Source organism: Dendrobates tinctorius, unplaced genomic scaffold (genome assembly GCF_039654945.1).
Source record: "Dendrobates tinctorius isolate UK_male_01 unplaced genomic scaffold, ASM3965494v1 ptg000030l, whole genome shotgun sequence".
Lineage (NCBI taxonomy): Eukaryota > Metazoa > Chordata > Amphibia > Anura > Dendrobatidae > Dendrobates > Dendrobates tinctorius.
The window spans coordinates 15998837-16021044 of NW_027361698.1; the positions used below are offsets into that span (position 1 = coordinate 15998837).

The 22208-nt window shown below is 41.7% G+C and overlaps 1 protein-coding gene across 4 annotated transcripts in view; it reads left to right on the forward strand.

Moving 5' to 3' along the window:
• Nucleotides 1-22208, forward strand: part of LOC141086132 (bifunctional heparan sulfate N-deacetylase/N-sulfotransferase 4-like) — a 975622-nt gene that overhangs the window by 472137 nt on the left and 481277 nt on the right. For all 4 annotated transcript variants that reach the window (XR_012231517.1, XR_012231516.1, XM_073571871.1 and 1 more), the window contains exons 5-6: nt 4668-4853; nt 13276-13404. Coding sequence is in view for 2 of the 4 variants with exons in the window: in XM_073571871.1 (XP_073427972.1) it covers nt 4668-4853; nt 13276-13404 (315 nt within the window). In the remaining 2 variants the exon portion in view is untranslated. The remainder of the gene's footprint in view (nt 1-4667; nt 4854-13275; nt 13405-22208) is intronic.

A 22208-nucleotide genomic window follows, 5' to 3' on the forward strand; every position in this document is an offset into this window, starting at 1 on the left:
GTTCTGCATGATAGAGATAAAAGGCTACATTTTTTATGATCCAACCTGTTTATGCTTTTTTATGATGTTTTGGTGCATTGTATGACTATTTTTTAAGGGAAAAAAAGAATAATTGTAATCTTAGGCTTAATTTCTCTTCAAGATAATGTTTAATGTCAATAAATATTTACATTTAAAACTCAAACAAATCCTAACACTGCCATTAAAGAGAAAGTCAAGGTTTAGTCAAGTCTAATTCTTAGAATAAACTATTCTGAAAAGCTAATTCAAGTGTATGTTATTGGGCTGTGTCCAACCAAAAAGTTGTAGATAGTTTTTGTTCAAAAATCATAAATAAATATTTTTCTCACAGAGTTGCACATCAAGCTCAGTGACATCCACTACTTAAGAGTAGAACAACTGCAACCCTGATTAAAGGCAGTGTGTCATGTAAAATACCACTATTATCCGGCAGATATGGGGTGAATCTGCAGGTTAATAGTGTTCTGACACAGTGCAACGCCAGCACTGAGGGCCATGCTAACAGGAGGAAAAAACTTTATTGCCCCGGTAGAGTTTGGCGTTCAGTCATAGGGGTGTCGTCACCATGGTTTCTGTTACCGCTCTGTGCATTGTGAGTGGCGGCTGTAACCGTGCCCCAACAATGACTTATAGCAGCTCAGCATTAGGGCTTTTTATTTTTTACCCTGAACATAAAAGGTCTCTTTTATTTTTTATATTTTAATTGTCGTACACCCCACAACCATACTGACCTTTTCTCGCTTGCTCATTTCAAGTCATTAATCTACCATTTTCAAGTACATGACATTTTTTGATCGCTTTCAATTATAGCAATACCTCATCTTTTTTTATGTTTTGCTGCTTTTACACAATAAAGACTATTTTACAGAAAAAATAATTACTTTTGAGTCACTTTATTCTGAGAGTTATAACTTTTTTTATCTTTCGGCTGATGCAGCTGTGTGTTGGCTTGTTTTTTGCAGGATAAGGTAACGTTTTCAGCGTTTATTTATATCCGTCTTTCTGATCGCATTTTTTTCCACCTTTTGTTTTATGGTATGATGATAAAGCATTGTTTTTTGCCTTGTTTTTGATTTTTTTATGGTGTTCACTAAAGGGATTAACTAGTGGGAAAGTTTTATATGTTGGGTTGTTGCAGATGTAGCGATACGAAATATGTGTACTTTTATTATTTATATATATTTTTCATACAATTTTTTATAAATACAATATCTTGATTTTTTTATGATTATTTTATTTTTTTTTTAAATATTTTTACAATTTTTTTAAAAGCATGTACTTTTTTTTAATTTTCTTACTTTGTCAAACTATGGGACTATCATTTTTCTTCAGGCTGATTGCTTGTACAGCATCGGGTTGCTGCTGCTGTATAAATTGTCAGCTCTGCAGTTACAAAGAAAGTTGCTGATCGTGCACTGCGCATGATCAGCAAGTTTCGTAGCTTTGGCAACCTGAATGTCATCATGACGACATTGGGTCTCCATGGCAATGATCAGGACCCCGTGTCACGCTGCGAGGTCTCTGATCCAAAGGCAGAGGTGCTGCCAGCCCTCTGCCGGCTCCCGGAATGCAATCGCAGCATTTCAGGGTTTAAAGTGCCTGGCTCAGTGAATGACCTCTCATGGCACTTAGTGCTGGGCGTTAGCTGTCAGAATCAGCTGACACCTGGCAACGATCGCCCTCACATCAGCCGTGTGCGCAGGCGATCAAAATTATCCATCCCTGGTCAAATAGTCCCAGGGCACATGAACAAATTATTATGTCTGATGTCAGAAAGGGGTTAAGCTGATTCTGTGAGATTTTAGTGCCATCAGGGGCATTACAACTAATAAGCACATCCGTCTGTCAACTGAAAATACTGTTCTCAAAATAAACAAGGCCTGGATTGGCCAAGATGTCTCAATACCACTGCATGACAGCAGCAAAACATAAAGGAAACTGAAACACTTTGCTGCTCACATTTAATGAGGAAGCTTTGCATGTGAACGAGGTGGAGATGGAGGAAGAAATTACACATTCTACACATTTGGATGATAATGAGAAGGAGAGAAGTATTAGTATTCATTGACATCCAATCCATCCATTATGTTATAGTCTCTGGGCAAGCTGTGGAGCAGCTTGCGGCAATCTTGGATGGACATCTTCTCCCAGTTTATGACCAGGCATGTTCTAGCTAGCTACAAAGTATCCTTAACACAGTTCATAAGGTGCCAGGCCTCTTTAATAACCTGTATTATAATTTCCTCAGAAATAGTCCTTAAAGCACTGAAGTGTGCTTTAGGTTGCTCCTGAGAACAGAGACTCTGAGGTCATTTTCCAGGGCATCCACCAAGTCTTTTGTGAATGGGCACTGCTAGAAGACATGCAAGCTTGTTTCCTCAGCAAAAAGGCATCTTGGTCAATACCTAGTTTTACACAGTTCACTAGCATGCATGAAAGTGTTCAGGGATAGACCCCCAAAAAGCCATCCATGCAAGGAAAAAGCCATGTTTTTCAGCACAGTCTCGACTGTTGCCAGACGGAGCCCTGGAATAGGCTTGGTCCTTGGCTCAGATAAGCTTATGGATGGTCATTGTTTTCTTTCCACAAGTCGGGCTGGAGTTTCTCCATGTCGTGTTCCCTGGCAAATTAGACCACTTACTGATAGTACCAAGTGGATATCCTAGTTGTAAGGATAGGAGCTGTCCCACTTGTCCTGTCTGTTCAATGTGGATGGGCTGAAGAGGAGGAGGAGGAATTTGAGGAGGATGAGGAGATGGAGAGTCTTTGTCCTGGTGGGAAGAGGGAAATCTTGCATGCTGGCAGTCTGTTGGAAGTCTGGCACACATGGCTGACTTTGTCTTGCTGCCTTTCCTGTGACACTCATGTTATAAGCATTTTGGCGTACATTGATTACTAATTGTTCACCCTTCTCGACCCACACAACAATGAGACCTTTCCATGTCTCCTTCCTGTGAAAGATAGGGCTTGTAAAATTGTGCAATACCAGAAGGCCCTAGTCGAAACAATTAGTAAAAAAATTCCCATCTGACAATGCTGGGAAATAGAGATGAAGGAGACCCACACCAGGTCCAACAGAGACATAGGAACATTATCAAATGTCTGGGACATTTTCATTAGATCCTCCAAGCATCCAGTCCCTAATTCCCGGGGTAGTGTGACAAGGAAGAAAAAGTTTTTTAAGGAGGTGAAGGATTACCTAGCTGACCATACTAGTGTCTTCCGTGATTCCTCTATGTCATACAGGTATTGAATATCCTAGCTGGACACGAGGCATGAACTGTCCCACTACACATTGGAGGTGATGGTCTGCTCTGCATTTTGTCAGAGGAGGATTTTAGTGATGCCTTGGCCATAAAAACTGATAGATGCATCCACATATCAACTGAAAATACTGATAGGCTGACAATGTTTCATCAAATTTTTCTTTTTCTTGTCCTCCTCCAATTCAAAAGTATCCCTTCTTCAGCACCTATACATTCACTAAATGAAGCTAATAGCATTATTCTTAGGGAATACAATAGCTGTAACCCTTATATGGTCTGTTGGATTTAGGTTGCAGTGGCAAGTACTGTAAGTCAGCAATCTCTTACTAGATGCCTCTAATACACTATCCCTACTCTGCCAGCTGACCCTACATGAAGTGCAGATAAAAGTGGTATTACTAGAGAATAGAATCTATTTAAATTGGCATGAAAGGACTATTGGTTGTTTGTGGCACCACCAAGCACTGTAACGCAATGAACCCTGCCTAAATGCCTCTAATAAAACTTTGCCAGCTTACCTTACACAAATTGCAGCTACTTTTTGGAGCATTATATACCACTGAAATTTAACAAAAAAGCACGTAATACTCTACGGATGACTATTTGAATCCAGAAAAATTTTTACATTTTTTCTTGTAGCGTTATATACCACCGTAATGTAACATGAAGCTATAGATGACAACATAGTCTTTTTTTCATCCCAAAAAAAGAATATGTTCACGTGCTGCAGCAGACTGCAGAGTCCTAAGCCCTGCCTAGACTCTGCATTCTGCAACTCTCCTTGCTCCTGCAACTGTCCCTAGGCTAATTGCAGAATGAATCTGAAACAAATAGCAAAGCACAAGATTAGCCCTTAGAAGGACTGCAAGCTTGATGGTTCTGCATCAGCACCAGTATCAACACTAGAGGACTCTGATTAGTTAAACTGTGCACACAGAGACCTGGATAACTGCTTTCTCCATTCAATCAGAACTGTCCCTGAGCTGTGCAAAGACATCAGTGATTCCAGCACGATGGTGCCTGTCCTTTTGTAACCGATGATGAGGTAATGCTGCCAGCCAGTCACACTAATGCCACTGCAAAGATGGGTATGACATTACAGGTGCCAAACATGGGTGACGGGGATTCGAACTTGAAATCAGAGCACCAGCCAATGCTTGTCGAGTGCCAAGCACATCCGAGCACACAGATACTTGAGTGATATCCAAGCACCACTAAGCACGTTCGCTCATCCCTAAATATAACATAAACCTTTATGTTGTTGAATCTGTGATGCTGATACCTTTGAACAATAATGGCTCCCATTAATTTTGAAGTGACAATGGATGTTTTGCTTTTAGAAGTGTAGAAATCTAAATCAGAATATTCCTTTTGTTTTAGGACCATGGTATTCCAACAAACATGGGTTATGCAGTGGCTCCACATCACTCAGGTGTCTATCCAGTACATGTGCAACTATATGAAGCCTGGAAGAAGGTATGGGGCATCAGAATGACAAGCACTGAAGAATATCCTCATCTAAAACCTGCACGATACAGAAGGGGGTTTATACACAATGGCATAATGGTAATTACGAATATAATTTTTAACTAAACTGATCTTATCTGCTTAGCACATTTAGATGTTCACATGTACTGTAGAATATTCACAAATATTATATTGTCATAGTTCCCAAATTTATGCACCGTAAGTAGGTTAAGACTAAAATATAAGAACATATAATACTGTATTTGTCCTAAAATACAAGAATAAATCATTGGCCCGTTAAATGCCTCAATTTTATTTTAGTGATACGGACAAGGCGTGCACTCTGTGGATATGAGGTAGGTGCAAGCTGAACCTGGAACTTAGTCCAGACAGTCATCCAGTGAAGAGAAAACAGCTGCACTCTGGGAAATTTTGATTTTCAATGCAAAATTTTTTTTTATTATTGAAGACACCACAGAGGAATAGTGCCTTGAGGTAACATTTCGACCCTATGTTGGGTCTTTTTCAAACCTCACTAAAGTGCCATATGTAGAAGTCCAGTCTGGCAGGGACCAGGCTGAGGTCCTAGGATGAGCTGGGTTTGAAAAAGACGCAACATAGGGTCGAAACGTTACCTCAACGCACTATTCCCCTGTGGTGTCTTCAATAATAAAAAAAAAATTTTGCATTGAAAATCAAAATTTCCCAGAGTGCAGCTGTTTTCTCTTCACTCAATTTTATTTTAGATTTTTATTATTTATTACTATTATTATTCTTATTCTTTTATTTTAACTTTTATTTTTATTTCAATATTAGGATGTATGAACATGATAGGGGAACCTCTGTCAGGTACCTTACTCTTTAAGCCAGATCAGATTACAGTGTCCATTTTAGGACATGATCATATATCAAAATCAAACATCAGAAATACTCTGTCTGATACCTGATTCTGTTATCAGACTCAAGTATCAGAGTCAGGAATCAGACAGAGTATTTCTGATGTTTGATTTTGATATATGATCATGTCCTAAAATGGACACTGTACTGGAGGACTCAGCACAACCTATTCATCTGAATAAGCACTACATAATATCTTATTTCTCCTGCAATAGCCACTGCAGGAGTAATGCAGTAGCCGACATACCATTGGTGCAACCTGTACAGCTACACTGGGGCCAAAGAGATAAAGGGGCCTACTTCCGCCTGCAAAGCAGGTGAAACTTTGTATTATGATTAGCTGCTGGCATGCTCCTCAGCCATATATTGTACCTGCACAGAGATCCTGTACTGTCTGCATCCACCCCTCCAGCAAAATGTTGTTATTATGCATTGCAATATGCCACTACAAATGTATGAAAAATCAGCTCTTACCCAACAGGCTTCCGTCTATATCATTTGACCAGAGATGATAATAACTCTTCCATTTTTTACTTCTTTTATATAATATGATTATTTCAGATTTGACTTTTCACCAAAATGAACATGATTTTGATTGAGTACAACTGGAAATAACACCCTGATTTCTTCATTTTCATGCTTTCGTATCACACACTACTTTTTAGAGGTTTTAAATGCCTATATAAAATGCTATGGCAAAAAATGGCTTGAGATTCAAACATTTTTATAGCTCTTTACACAAATGTTTACAGGTGACATTTTTCAAATTCTAATGTTTGGAAAAAAATTTTATGGTATTTTTAAGTCCTACGATACATCTACATGAAAAGAATGCAGCATTTTGAAAAACGTTTAGAAATAGATTTTGCCTTTTTGTCAACAACCTGGTCCATTGACTACAATGGGAGAATCAGTTTACGTATTTTTCTCATAAACTGGCAAGAGGTGAAGTACAATCCTGATAAATAATTTACTTTACCTATATATTCCGATCAACAGTTAATCAGTGGTGTGCAAATTAGGTGAAAATTTCTCACCTCCTACCAGGAGTCTGAATTATCTGAAAATGTAAATTTATAAGCCATATAATAAGATGACAACGGAGGATGCAGCCTCTTCTAAAGGGTTAATCTGCAGAAGTAGAATATAGATGCTTGTAAATGGTTAATTTTAGTGACGAGTGAATCTTAATGCTCGGGTGCTTGACCCAAGTAACGAGTGTAATGGAAGTCAATGGGAACCTCCAGCATTTTTCCGGCGGCCCTCCAAAGATGTCAAGTATGTCTAAAAATTGCTGAAAATGATAGAAACTATTAGTAGTAAATATTTGTGAACTGTTTAAAAAAATGATTCATGATTTCCTCTGATGGATGGAGGCGTCCATGAACAGCAATTGTCAAGTCTTGTCACAGATTCTCAATGGGATTTAGGTCTGGGCTTTTAGGTTCAGCGCCCTGAAAAATATTTATACCTCATGAACTTTTCCACATTTTTTCCACCATTTTAGTTTCTGTTTCTAGCCTCCTCCACCTGCTGCTCTATTATACATAGGAATCCATCTTCTATAGTCTCCTTATAAGGCCGGGTCAGACTTGCGAGAAACTCACATGAGTCTTGCATCTCAATACCCGTCACTGCCACCGGCACTTGGTACCGGAGTGTGCGGCTGCATTGAAAGACATGCAGCCGCACACTCCGTCCTGAGTGCCGGCGACAGTGCCGAGTATTAAGATGTGAGACTTGTGCGAGCTTCTCGCAAGTCTGACCCCGGCCTAAAGGTACTGTCACACTTAGCGATGTACAGGCGATCTCGACCAGCGATATGACGTGGTCAGGATTGCTGGTACATTGCTAAGTGGTCACTAGTGAGCTGCCACACAGGCAGATCTCACCAGTGACATCGCTGGGGACGGGGGTCGCTACTTACCTGTCACACTAGGTGATCCTGACGTCCTCCCGCCCGGCTCCACGCTCGTCGCTCGTCTCTCCACAGGAAGAGCCGCAGGAAACTGACGACGAGAAACAGTCCTGGACGTTCTCGCGCGATCAGCGATAACCAGCGGGGGAGCGGTCGTAGGTAAGTATCAGATACAGCGATGTCGCTAGCAATATCGCTATAACGTCACAAGTTATAGCGATATTGATAGCGATATCGCTTAGTGTGACAGGCCCTTAAGACTCAGCATGCAGAAGAAATAATAGCAAAACCGCAGCACAGGTCTACCCTGTGTTTCCAAGCTATCTACTCCCAGTCTACCCCTACAAAATGGCATCTTACAGCTAGAAAGTGAAGGCCTTTCACAGCTGTCAAAATAGTGAGACAGTGGAAAGCATCAGTCTCCCTCTCTTAATGGACAAGTGTTATCATTAAATGTGGTTATTTTTTTTTTAATTATAAGTACTTAAGTAGCGATGAGCAGATCTCACAAAACTCAAATTTGCTTGTTTATGAGGGGTGTTCATTAAATATTTCCCCTTACCAACTTCTATGTATCACCGGACGCTGAAACTGCTCGTGTGCACAGTATAATGCCCCCTCACTGTATATATACTGACCCCTTAATATCCCCAAAACTATTTAATGGCTCCAACACTGTATGATGGCCCCATCATTATAATCTCCACACTGTATAATGGTCCCCTAGATAGCCTCCATATAGCATAATACACCAGATAGTCCTCAATATAGTATAATGCACTTCCCATAGTCCTCAATATGGTATAATGCATTCCCCATAGGCAGGTTTTATAGTATAATTCAGTCCCCATAGGTCTCCATGAACTGTAGTGTAATGCACTCTCCATAAGCAGAGCCTGTAGTTTAATGCACTCCCCATAAGCAGACTCTAGTGCATATTATAATAAACCCCCATAGGCAGCCTCTATATTATAATGCACTCCCTATAGTCAGCCTGTAAATTATAATGCACTCCCCATAGGCAGCCTCTGCATTATAATGCACCCCCATAGGCAGCCTCTATATTATAATGCACCCCCATAGGAAGCCTCTGTATTATAATGCACTCCCCATAGGCAGCCTCTGTATTATAATGCAGCCCCCCTCTCATAGGCAACCTCTGTATTATAATGCAGCCCCCTCTCATAGGCAGCCTCTGTATTATAATGCAGCCCCCCTCTCATAGGCAGCCTCTGTATTATAATGAACCCCCATTAAAAAAATAATTAATACTCGCCTCTCTTCCTCCTGGTTCCTGCACTGCTCTTAGCTCCGGCTCATCTCCTGACAGCAAGTGCCGGGTAGTGATGTCATCGCACCCGCTGTCAATGTCTGCATCAGATGCTGAGAGTGAGATGATGGGAGAGGGCGCATAACGCTCCTCTCATCAGTGTGGTCAGCTGTATTGGCTAGATGCCAATACAGTTGACACTGTGATGATGGCTGGGGGCCCACAACCTGCTCAGGGGCCCCATAGCGGCCGGGTGGCAGAGCAGGGAGATCGATTCTCCCTGCACTGCTGCAGAATGTAACTGTTTGGGTGCGCTGTGTATGCTGATACAGTTATAGTAAAATTATATAAAGTCTGCAAACTATTCCACTATAATTTGTTCTCCAAGAGGCAAATAGTGCTCCTTGCCTCTTGAGTCTCGCCATGAGGATGAACAGCACTATACTTCCACTTATGAGGTATTACCAATTTCAGCAGAAATTGTGTGAAACATTTTGGTACAATTTTTACCCCTTTTCCCATGTGAAAATGTAAAATTTTGAGCTAAAACAAAATGATTGTGGTAAAAATGTAGCTATTTTTCCTTCACTGCCCACTGCTATAAAATTCTGTGACATTCTCATGGTGTCAATATGATCACTGCATCCTTATATTAATTAATTTAGAGGTGTAGTTTTATGGAGAAGTTCTGCTGTCCTGGTACTTCACAAATAAACTAAAAAAATCAGCTTAAATTTACCAGTAGCATGATGTACAATGTGTCACAAAAACATTCTCAGAATTACTGGGACACATTGAAGCGTTCCAGTGTTGTTACCACATAAATTAACACAGGTCAGAATTGTAAAATTTGGCCTGGCCAGGAAGGTGAAAACGAGCTTGGGGTGAAGGGGTTAAATTCATATATTTGTTTTAGAAAATAATTTTTTCATTTGCTAGAAATCCCCTACTCTATTTTTATGCTAGTGGGTCATAAGTGCAGTGGGACCGGCACTGATATAGGTCTCCAGCCTCTATCACTCTCTGCATACCGCCAGCCTCCGGTCATTGATTGACAAGTAACTCTTACCTGAGTGACTTAGGACCCCAAAACGTCACCTCCCCACCAACCAAAATGTCACACTTTTTTGTTGGGTTTCTTAACACAAATGTTTGGTCCTTTTATTTTAAAACATTCGGATTGTGCTTTTGTTTTCGATATTTGTCAGGTCCTAACATGGAAGCCTTTGAGAAAATGCCAGTAAAATATCATACCCAAAGCATTTAGATTTTTTGAAAATTTATATTCACCTAGAAATTAAGGCTAGTTTCACACTAGCGCTTTTGAGCGCAGTGACGGCCTAAGCACGGCCGCCGCTAAGCCCCGCCCCCTGCCACGCCTCTGCCGGTAGCTCCGCCTACCGGCGCATGACGCTGCATGCGTCTTGCGGCCCCTATCTTTATCACTGGGGGCGCAGGCCGTGTGCAGTATGCATTTGGCGGCGCATGCGTCCTTTTGATGGTGCACCGACCTGCGCCAAACGCAACCTGCTGCAGTTTGGTTGCGCCGGCGCACCGTCAAAAAGGCGCATGCGCCGCCAAATGCATACTGTGCATGACCTGCGCCCCCAGTGATAAAGATAGGGGATGCAGGACGCATGCAGCGTCTTGCGCCGGTAGGCGGAGCTACCGGCGGAGGGGTGGCAGGGGGCGGGGCTTATCGGCAGCCGTGCTCAGGCCATCGCTGCGCTCAAAAGCGCTAGTGTGAAACTAGCCTAAGTTAAAATCTGACCATTTTGTTTCTACCTAAAAATGCTATTAAAACAACATTTAAAATTATTATTAGAATCTAAAGTAACTTAGGAAATGCAGAGAAAACACTGTAAAGTGCTATGTGAAATCACTCTAAAAGAGAAAGTAGAAACTCAGTCAGTTCATCTATGAAATAAAAGTTATGATTAGAGTTGAGCGAATTTGTTCGGATTCGGTTGCCAAACCTGAATTTGCCATATTCGAACCCTATTCGTCCCGAATGTATGTCTGATGATCGGTTCCAAACATATTCAGTAATTTCTACTCCCATTGACTCTAATGATGTTCGACGAATATTGCAAAAACAATATTCGATGCCGATCGTAATCGGAACCGAATCCGAACAAATTTGCTCAACTCTCGTTATGACCACACTACAGTACATGACTTAACAAAAGCTAATTGCAACAAATGGACTTAAAATTCTTTAGAAGATGTTTTCAGTAGCTCGCATGCTTAAAACTAGAGGTGCGGACAGTGACATGCTTACATAAAGCACAATGACTTACAGCTAAGGGCTCATGCACACATAGAGTATTTAATGAGTTTTTTACCCCAGTATTTGTAAGCCAAAACCAGGAGTGGGTGAAAAATGCAGAAGGGGTGCAAATGTTTCTATTATGCTTTTCCTCCTGGTTTTGGCTTACAAATACTGGGGTAAAAACTCACCAAATACTCAATGTGTGTATGAGCCCGCCCCTTACCTTTGAATTAATCTGGATATTACCATAGAAACAAAAATGACTTCTATATAACCATGAGTCTTGTATTAAACTTCACTTAATTGCAGTATATCCAATGATTTATTGTCTTTTACTAGCCAGCCTTTAAGGTAGTTTTAATTTTGATGAATTCTGCTACATTTATGTCATTAAATATAGAGCATACAATATTAAATAAGTAAAGGGGTAATAATTAAAAGTGATTTTTATTAAATTTTATTATGAGTCATAAAAATGTAGATTCTCTCTTAATCTGCATGCATAAATCAATATTTCCACTACACAGTGGTATAAAGGTGCTTTCACACTGTCCAGATTTCACAATATATACCGTATAGACTCCGAGCCACATAAATCGCCGATAGGATTCCACTGTAACAGAAAAAAAGATAAGAATGCTAAGCCATTTACATTTTTTTACTGAATGACTATTGATGGAAAATGAAGCAGAATTTAATATAAGAAAATAACCTCAACTTAAGGAAAAAGAAGCTCTAACTGGTTTTAATGGGCATCTGCCTCCAAGAAACTGCGGTCCTTTCTGCAGGCACAATGTTATATATAGAGAAGGAAGAGTTGAGAAAATTAATATACAGTTTTGTCATAAAAGATTCAGTGTTACCTCTTCAGTCCAATGGGCGGTCCTATCAGTGATTGACAGCTATCTCTGTAGGCACTTTTATATTAAGAAAGGTGTCAGTCGCCCACTGGACTGAAAATCGCAGAAAGACCAGATGTGTAAATGATGAATCACAGGTTATACTGAATCTTTTCCTACAAATCTATTTATCAGTCTTCCTAGCTACCCCTGCCCTACAACATGGTGCCTGCACATTGGACTGCAATTTTTTGGTAACAGGTTCCCATTAAAGATAGAAATATTGTAAAAGGCTACCCCTCTACTGTGGTATTCTACTTAAAGGGATTTTTCAATTTCACATAAAAGTGGGAAACAGTTATGCAATGCTTTAAAATAACAAAAAGTACTATTTAAACACCTTCTGTTGCTACGCTGCCCCACTGCAGCTCCCCATTGCTCTTTTATTAAATTACTGAAGTCATGATGTCCTGTCTGCAAGACATAGGCAACCAAAGTAGCCAGTCATTGGCATCAGCGGTAATACAGATGCCAGGAACCTGAGGTCAATGATTGGCTGCAGCATTCACATGTAAACAAAGACTGATGGTGAATAAAGGAGCGGCGCCTACAAATGTTGGTATTTCAAAGGATTATCTGACTATCCCTCAAGCATTTTTATGACTTTAAAGAGAATCTGTCACCTATTTTTTTCCCTAATGCTATATGAGATGCGGCTAACGCCATCATGGGCTTATCTACAGCATTCTGTAATGCTGTAGATAAGCCCTCGATGTAACCTGAAAGATAAGAAAAACGAGTTCGATTATACTCACCGGGGGGGCGGTCCGGATCGGGAAAGGTCAGAGAAGTCCGGCGCCTGCGTACTGCAGTACACTGGTCTGCCCTCAACAGGACAGATCAGTACGCCTGTGCAGGAGCGTGGCATGGAGAAAGAAGGAGGACGTCATCGCTAGACGATAGGAGGTACCGGACCCGGACTGCGACACCCATCAGACCCGGACCGCACCAGACCGCACCCCCGGTGAGTATAATCTGACCCGTTTTTCTTATCTTTCAGGTTACATCGGGGGCTTATCTAAAGCATTACAGAATGCTGTAGATAAGCCCCTGATGGTGGTGGCCGCATCTCATAGGGCAAAAAACAGGTGACAGATTCTCTTTAAAGTCATTCTGATGTAAAAATGCTTGACGTTATAACTATTTATTTGTACATCGGACCTACCATAAGCCGGCTAGTGTTCAGACCATTGAAAATTTACTTACTCATTTATAGGTGACAGTAATGGTCTTTTAATAAGATATTATCTCGCTTTATGAACTAGGTTCTGCCTCGGCAAACTTGTGGCTTGTTCACACATACAATTTTCTACAAAGAATATCCCGGTGGACCAAGTGAACTGGATAAAAGCATCAAAGGAGGAGAGTTGTTCCTAACTGTGCTTCTGAATCCTGTAAGTTTTATTACAATAAATCTTACTAAAAAATACAATAACAAAGACAACAAGAAACAATGTCTGTCTTATCACTGATGCCAGTTCTTTATAAAGATCTGTAGCTTGATCCCCTGTTTTATTAATGACATGTTTCTGATTTAAACCTGATATTAACTGGCCTCAGTTTATTAATTGAATTGGTCAAGCTTGTCTGCAATGGCTTTGTAGGGAATCTGTCAGCAGGTTTTTGCTTTGTAATATGGCGGCAGCATGAGGTAGGTACAGAGAGCCTGATTCCTGCATTGTATCACTTAGTTTACTGGGTGCAGCAGTTCTGATAGTGCCACAGTTTTCTCTGCTGCGGATCTAGAACAGTTGAGAAGTTGAGCTGTTTATAACCTCGGTCCACACCACAGCTTTCTGTGTACATTGTATAGTGACAAAGTGCTGCTAATCAGTGTTGGGGGCGTGGTTGGACTAGTATGCACAAGGATAGTTGTCCTGTAGTGATAATCTCCTGCTGCTAAAACACTGATTGTATTGAAAAAGCAAAAAAAGCTAAGCAAGTGACTCATCACTGTAATCTACTCATGCTCTTAAGCCCCCTTCACGCATAGCGAGATCGCTAGCGATATCACTAAAGCATCACCGTTTTTGTGGTGCAACAGCGATATTGCTAGTGATCTCGCTACATGTGACACTTACCTCTGACCCAGCTCCCCGCTGGCTATCGCTGATCGCGCGAGATCGGCCTGGTCCATTTCTCATCATCGGCTTCCTGCTGGCGCCGACAAGCGACTCCATGGACGCGGGCGGAAGACGTCATCCTCGCCGCCATGTGACAGGTAAGTGACGACCGCCGACCGCTGCTACTTCGCTGGTGAAATCTGCCTGCTTGGCAGCTCACTAGTGACCATTTAGCGATGCACCAGCGATCCTGATCGAGTCGTTTCGTTGTCGGGATCGCTGGTGCATCGCTAAATGTAACAGGACCTTTAGACTCCATAACAAAAAGCTGCTGTCAGATTTCTTTTAATTATTATGTGTAATGCTGTGAATTATAGTTAACGTTCCATTTGAGGAGATCCATGAATGAAATCACACCCATTTTCCTGTGATAGAGGTTTTCTGCTTTTAAAAATACCATGTTTTTGTTTTACCTTTTTCAGTAATGTTTTGATTTAGTTATTTTTTACATACTGTATATTTTTTTCTTTTTTAAGTCCTTTCAAGAAGACTATCAGAAAGCACAAAAAAAAACATACCAAGTGCAAGCTACAATTAGGAATGCTTTATAAGAAACCACTCTATGTCTTTCATAGCAATGTGTGGTTTAGGCCCCATGAACATATGCATCAAGTATACATATTAATTTACAAGTAGAAGGTGAAAATATATTCCCACACAGCGAAAAGAATGTTACAGTAGCAATGTTGTGGATGAGATGTTCCAAACCTGCATCCAAATTTGTTAAAACCTCAATACCTAACCTTTAGTGCAAATTTTTAATCTTCACAATGTAAGTTTATGCTTTGCATTTTCACCACAAATTTATCTCTTGATGGTGTGACCCTAGGCAAATTGTGTGCATTTTCCCACTGGGGAAATTTCTCAAAGGTAACATAAACTAGATATTTTGTTTAATTACTTTTGCATTTTCAAGTGAACAGATAGAAAAATAAAAAAAAAGAAAAGGGAAAAAATAGATTCAATAAAAAATATAGATATAGAGATTAAATACATAGAATAGAATGGTGTACTGGCAGCATGAGAATGCTGCAAGCACTGGAAATACAATAGTTACTATATTGTTACAATATGACTGCAACAATGCTATTATTATTGTTAATATTATTACATGATTTGTATTACTAATATTATGCTTTGTTGTCATTTATGGTAACACATTTTATTATAATTCCTAATGATTATTAAATGGTGATCTTGTTGATTTACCAACAAACCTCTATGGGTATGTGCTGCTGCGGGTAAAGCCTATGCCCGCTGCTAAAGAGAAATTAATATTCACTGCGCTCACAGTGAATATTCATTTCTCTGTACAAGTGAGCACAGCAGTCGCAGCCGTTGGCTTCCTTCAGCGGCCGTGTGACCTTTAGACATGGATGGCAGTGAATATTCATTCCCTTAAGTAGCAAGTACACACGATCGCCCCGCCGCTGCAGCTGCTGGTGCCAGAACAAGCCACTGTGAGGGAGCGCAGCGACGGTAAGTATGATTTTTTTATGTTTTTTTGATGGTCGCCATGCATACAAGGATATGAGGAGCCATGCATAAAAGGATAGGGGTGAGGAGCCATGCAGATCAGAATAGGGATAAGAAGACATGTATACCAGGATAGGGATAAGGAGTCATGCATACCAGGATAGGGATGAGAGAGCCATTCCTACCAGGATATGGATGAGGAGTCATACAGACCAGGATAGGGATGAGGATCCAAGCATACCAGGATAGGAATGAGGAGACAATGCATACCCAGCTTATACTCAAGTCAAAAAGTTTTCTCAGTTTTTTGTGGTAACATTAGATGTCAGAATAGGGATGAAGGGGCCATGCAGACCAGTTTGGGAATGAGGAGCCAAGCATACCAGGATAGGGATGAGGGCCATGCATACCAGGATAGGAATGAGAAGCTATACAGACCAGGATAGGGGTGAGGGGGCCATGCATACCAGGATAGGGAAGAGGAGCCATGCAGACCAAGATAGGGATGAGGGGGCCATGCAGACCAGGATAGGGATGAGGGGGCAATGCAGACCAGGATAGGGATGAGGAGACCATGCAGACCAGGATAGGGATGAGGAGGCCATGCAGACCAGGATAGGGATGAGGAGGCCATGCAGACCAGGATAGAGATGAGGGGCCATGCATACCAGGATAGGGATGAGGAGCCATGCAGACCAGGATAGGGATCAGGGGGCCATGCAGACCAGGATGGGGATGAGGAGCCATCCAGACCAGGATAGAGATGAGGGGCCATGCATACCAGGATAGGGATGAGGAGCCATGCAGACCAGGATAGGGATCAGGGGATAATGCATACCCGGGTTATACTCAAGTCAGTAAGTTTTCTCAGTTTTTTTGTGGCAAAATTAGATGTCAATGCTTATACTCTGATCAGTTTATACTCAAGTATGTATGGTAATTAATTTGGTGCAAACAGAGGTGTTGTTCATCTTTGTGCACTTCGCTGAAAGGTTTCTTCAATCAGGAACTGGAGTTACATTTCTAGTGTTTGAAATGCCACCACTTTAGAAGAATTTGATAGTTAAACAAAGCCAATCATCATCCCACTCTGTCTTCTACCATCCTTGTCCAGCTTGACAGAATTGCCTGAAAGTGGTGTAAAAGCATCAACGGTCACAACATTTTTGCCAAATTGCATGTTGTTTTATGTCAGTTAACAAAATCTTCCAATGGCTTCATGTTTCCAAGAAAGCCGAGCAGGTGAAATGACCTGAACAATCTTCAGGCTTTTTCCATTTGGAAGACAATGGAAAGCCTCAAAATATGCCCGAAAGACACCTGGTGATTCTACTTTTTGCTTGAAAACTCCTAGCGGTTTGTTCATTGCTGAATGGAGTTTAAAAAAAAAGTACAGAAAATGCCAGTAAAAAATGCAGTAAAAATTGTCTAAAAGCGCACAAAATTAATAAAGTCTTTCAAAAATATAAAAATATGCTCAGGAAAGAAGAACATAATGCTGAAAAATATTGTGCTTCAGTTATACAAAGTGCAGGAGAAAAGGAATTATTTTGAAGCATCTTTTGCTTCAAAAACGGATATTTGTCTGAAAAAGACGTTGCGCGCAAATACCTGAGATGTCATGCTGTGGCCCAAAGTGTTTGAATGTGTTCAATGTAATTGTAAAGAACAAAAAAATATCCTTTCAATCATGCATGAGATGAAATAGCATTCTATATCGCCTGCCATTATTCAGTCAAAACAGTATTAGAAATCAGATGAAATGTGGCTGGACTCGCAATCACACACAGGAAGACAAGTCATCACCACTTTATTACCTATACGTGCTACATACATGTGCCCTCTGGGTTCATTTACCATGGCGGCTTGTTATTTACATGATTTCACTGGGTGCACATCCCAACCATGATGAGAACATGATTTGTACTTGGTCTTGGCTGTCAGGAATGCAGGAAGATTTGTCTGACCCTTGCCTTAACATAACTCATGTCTCAATGAATTCTGCTTCAGCTTTCAAAAGTATTATGTGTGGGCATTTCAGGCTGCAAATATTATATGGCTTTAATATATATTTTTTCAAGTATTTTTGCAATATTACTATCTGAATATATATCTACATTTGATATGAAATTGGATTGAAATTATTCAAGCTGCTAAAATTATCATTTTTCTTCCTGACTGCCGCACAAAGCAGTGTGTAGCAAGACGGTGACTTTTCTGAAAGGTCAACTATTTGATATGCATGATAGTAGCCAAAAGATCAAGACCCAGAGAAAGATCTGTACATTGCAGTTATTTATGGTCTAGTAGCCATTTCCTGACCATCTGTGTGCTAATAATATTGAACTGATATTTCAACTTGTGAATGAACCATATGCGAGGTTCCTAATGAGCTGAGAACATAACTTAATGCCGTCTCACAGTGGCTGCAGGGATTGTGAGAAAATATAATGTATCATAATCAATTACTAAGTAAATAATACTAGCAAAAAAGCATAAAATATTTTTCCAAAAGTAAACAGTCGCTTACAAGTAACTTCAGTACTTTTAGGAAAAATCTATTTTGTTTGCCAACACCAACAATGAAAGTAACATGTTCCCGAGACATCAGATTTCATATCACAAGTGCCATATGATTCTCTATGCACCGTAGATAATGCAAACTATCCACAAAGGCCTTCATCCGCCAGTTACCTTACCCACCAATATGTATATGGGCATTCTGAGCTCTTATTCTGCCTGATATATTCTGGCACAGTTAGTCACCTGAGCATTTTAGGACCGTGCATCTTATCCCTTATTCTAAATTATTTTAGTCTCTGTAGTCATTGACCATCTAGACCATTTCATTTCTGATGCCACTAACAATCTTTTTATACTTATCCCGATTTTTTTATCCTCTCAGGTATGAAATAAATACACTTTGATCTTTAATGCCCTATATCAAAGGATTTTATGCCATGAGTAATCCCTTTTTGTTAAAAGTTTCCCCATGAATAAAGCTTATCATGAAATGTCCCCTGCTGGGACCTCCACTGCTCATCTATAAACACTGTTCCCTCTTATCTGTGTGGTTGGGAAATGGCAGGGTAAAGGCCCCGTCACACGATTTTGTGATGCCACAGCGATCTAGCCAGCGAGATTGCTGTGTGTGACGGGGATCAGTGACCGGCCCCCCTGCCAGTTATCGCTGATCGCACAGCATTGGTCTGGGCCGTTTTTCAATCGCTGGTCTCCCGCTGGCCAGTGCGCATCGCTGCGTGTGGCAGCGAGAGACCAGTGATCAGCGACACTGGACACTGGTTTCTAATGTAAACATCGGGTGTCCAGGAGCCGCTGCTCCTGAATACCCGCTGTTTACCTTGGTAACCGGCTTACACGCTGTATTCCAAGGTAAAGAGCGGGTATCCAGGAGTCATGCGGCTCTTAGATACCCGATGTTTACCTTGGAAACCAGCGTGTACGCCGGTTACGAAGGTAAACAGTGGGTATCCAGGAGTCGTGGCTCCGGGATGCCCGATGTTTACATTAGAAAACAGTGTCCAGCGTGGCTGGTCATGATCGCTGGGGCTGTCTATGTGACAGCTCACCAGCGATCAGCCTAACGATGTCCTAGCGATCCCATCATGTCCGATCGTTGGTGGGATCGCTAGGACATCGTTATGTGTAACGGGGGCTTAACCTGCAGATAGAGCTGTCAATGGACTCAGCTATTCACTGTGTTAACTAAATCCTGGCTGAAATTGGTATGAATTTTATTTTGGTCATTTAGGATTGAATTGATTTTTGAGGGACGAGCTGAATTTTTCAGTGACAACATATTGATTGTATATTAGTTATTTTGTAAAAAAAAAACAGAGTTGATGGTAATAAATAACGTGTTAAAGAGGTTGACTAATTTTTTTTTTAAAACAGAGTTAATACAGGCAATGTGGTAAAATAAAATAACACATTTACTGGGTATATTTATCCCCCACTAATTCTGCTCTGACACTCTGATCTATATTTGTGAACTGTACTATGGTGATGATGTGTCAATTGTATGCCATTGACCTCTGCAGCAAATCGCTGGTTCTGGTAGTCATGGGCCGACCATGATACATCACTGCAGGTCAACACAATGACAGTGGCTTTTTTGGATAGGGGGGAATTTACTACTTGTATATGTGTCATTTTATCATTAGTGATGAGCGAGTATACTCATTGCTCGGGTTTTCCTGAGCATGCTCGGATGTCCTCTGAGTATTTTGGCATGCTCGGAGATTTAGTTTTCATCATCTCAGCTGCATGATTTGCGATTTGTAGACAGGCTGAATACATGTGGGAATTCCCTAACAAACAGGCATTCCACATATGTATTCAAGCTGTCTAGCAGTCACAAATCATGCAGCTGAGACTACGAAAACTAAATCTCTGAGCACGCCAAAATACTCGGAGACCACCCGAAGCAATCAGAATACTCGCTCATAACTATTTATCATGTTCCCTAGTTCAAGGCAGTGTTTCAAATATGCTGGACAACAATTTAACCTTTAATTCTATGGGTATTTATAATTGTGCATGTGTGACACCCCAGAGTCTGGTTGTCAGAGTGACATTGCCTCCCTCTAAGGGGTAAGGTCATGCCTGGAGGCAGGAGGGGGGTCCCCATGCCAGGTAACATAGATTACATGACAATTCCTGCTGCAGGTCAGAAAGGGGAGCTGCCTTATAAATTCTGGCCAGCAGAGGGGGTTAGTGAGTCAGCAAGCAGTCAGCTGTGAGAGAAAACAAGGGAGTTGTCATGGAAATGAGAGCAGCTGGGCTGAGGACAAAACAGTTAAGACTGAGGTGAAGGATCTTTCTGGAAGATCCAGTCAGTTGGAGATGGGGAGCTGATCTGTGAGGAGGGGAAGGACAAGAGCAGAGACAAGAGGCTCCGGGGAAGCTAAAAACTGCGTATAGCAGACCCCAGAGCGAAGCGCTAATAGAGAGAAAGGGATGCCTGAGTCCTGGGTGGGCAGGAGCTGTATATCCTGACAGTCGATTCTGGAAGTACAGGGGACTGCAAGTTCCTGAGCGACATTGAACATCTGAGGTCACGGCAGCGGATCAGGAGCCCGGGGCTGACGGTGAAAAGGACAGTACCCGTGGAATATGAGGATGAATGAACTCATGGAGATCAACATCCAACACTGCGGAGACACCATCATGTGTTTCTCAACGCAGTGATTCTAGAGCACTGCCCCCATCCCTTATGGGAAATATGCAAAACATGCAAAACAGAAGCCGCGGAGACACCATCACATGTTTCTCAACGCAAGCAATGACCAGCCAGGTCTTTCCCCGGGAAGGAATAACCACGGGAAGGGCAGTCTCCAATGAAGGAAACCACCTATGCCAAAACATGGTATCCATCCACAGACAGCTGTTTCGGGGTATTGCCCCTCATCAGTGTGGAGTAGGAAACTGGCTGGTAGGAGCAATGCCTAGTAAAAGACTATGAACATGAGGATGAATGAACTCATGGAGATCAAGATCCAACACTGCGGAGACACCATCACGTGTTTCTCAACGCAGTGATTCTAGAGCACTGCCCCCATCCCTTATGGGAAATATGCAAAACATGCAAAACAGAAGCCGCGGAGACACCATCACATGTTTCTCAACGCAAGCAATGACCAGCCAGGTCTTTCCCCGGGAAGGAACAACCACGGGAAGGGCAGTCTCCAATGAAGGAAACCACCTATGCCAAAACATGGTATCCATCCACAGACAGCTGTTTCGGGGCATTGCCCCTCATCAGTGTGGAGTAGGAAACTGGCTGGTAGGAGCAATGCCTAGTAAAAGACTATGAACATGAGGATGAATGAACTCATGGAGATCAACATCCAACACTGCGGAGACACCATCACGTGTTTCTCAACGCAGTGATTCTAGAGCACTGCCCCCATCCCTTATGGGAAATATGCAAAACATGCAAAACAGAAGCTGCGGAGACACCATCACATGTTTCTCAACGCAAGCAATGACCAGCCAGGTCTTTCCCCGGGAAGGAACAACCACGGGAAGGGCAGTCTCCAGTGAAGGAAACCACCTATGCCAAAACATGGTATCCATCCACAGACAGCTGTTTCGGGGCATTGCCCCTCATCAGTGTGGAGTAGGAAACTGGCTGGTAGGAGCAATGCCTAGTAAAAGACTATGAACATGAGGATGAATGAACTCATGGAGATCAACATCCAACACTGCGGAGACACCATCACGTGTTTCTCAACGCAGTGATTCTAGAGCACTGCCCCCATCCCTTATGGGAAATATGCAAAACATGCAAAACAGAAGCCGCGGAGACACCATCACATGTTTCTCAACGCAAGCAATGACCAGCCAGGTCTTTCCCCGGGAAGGAACAACCACGGGAAGGGCAGTCTCCAATGAAGGAAACCACCTATGCCAAAACATGGTATCCATCCACAGACAGCTGTTTCGGGGCATTGCCCCTCATCAGTGTGGAGTAGGAAACTGGCTGGTAGGAGCAATGCCTAGTAAAAGACTATGAACATGAGGATGAATGAACTCATGGAGATCAACATCCAACACTGCGGAGACACCATCACGTG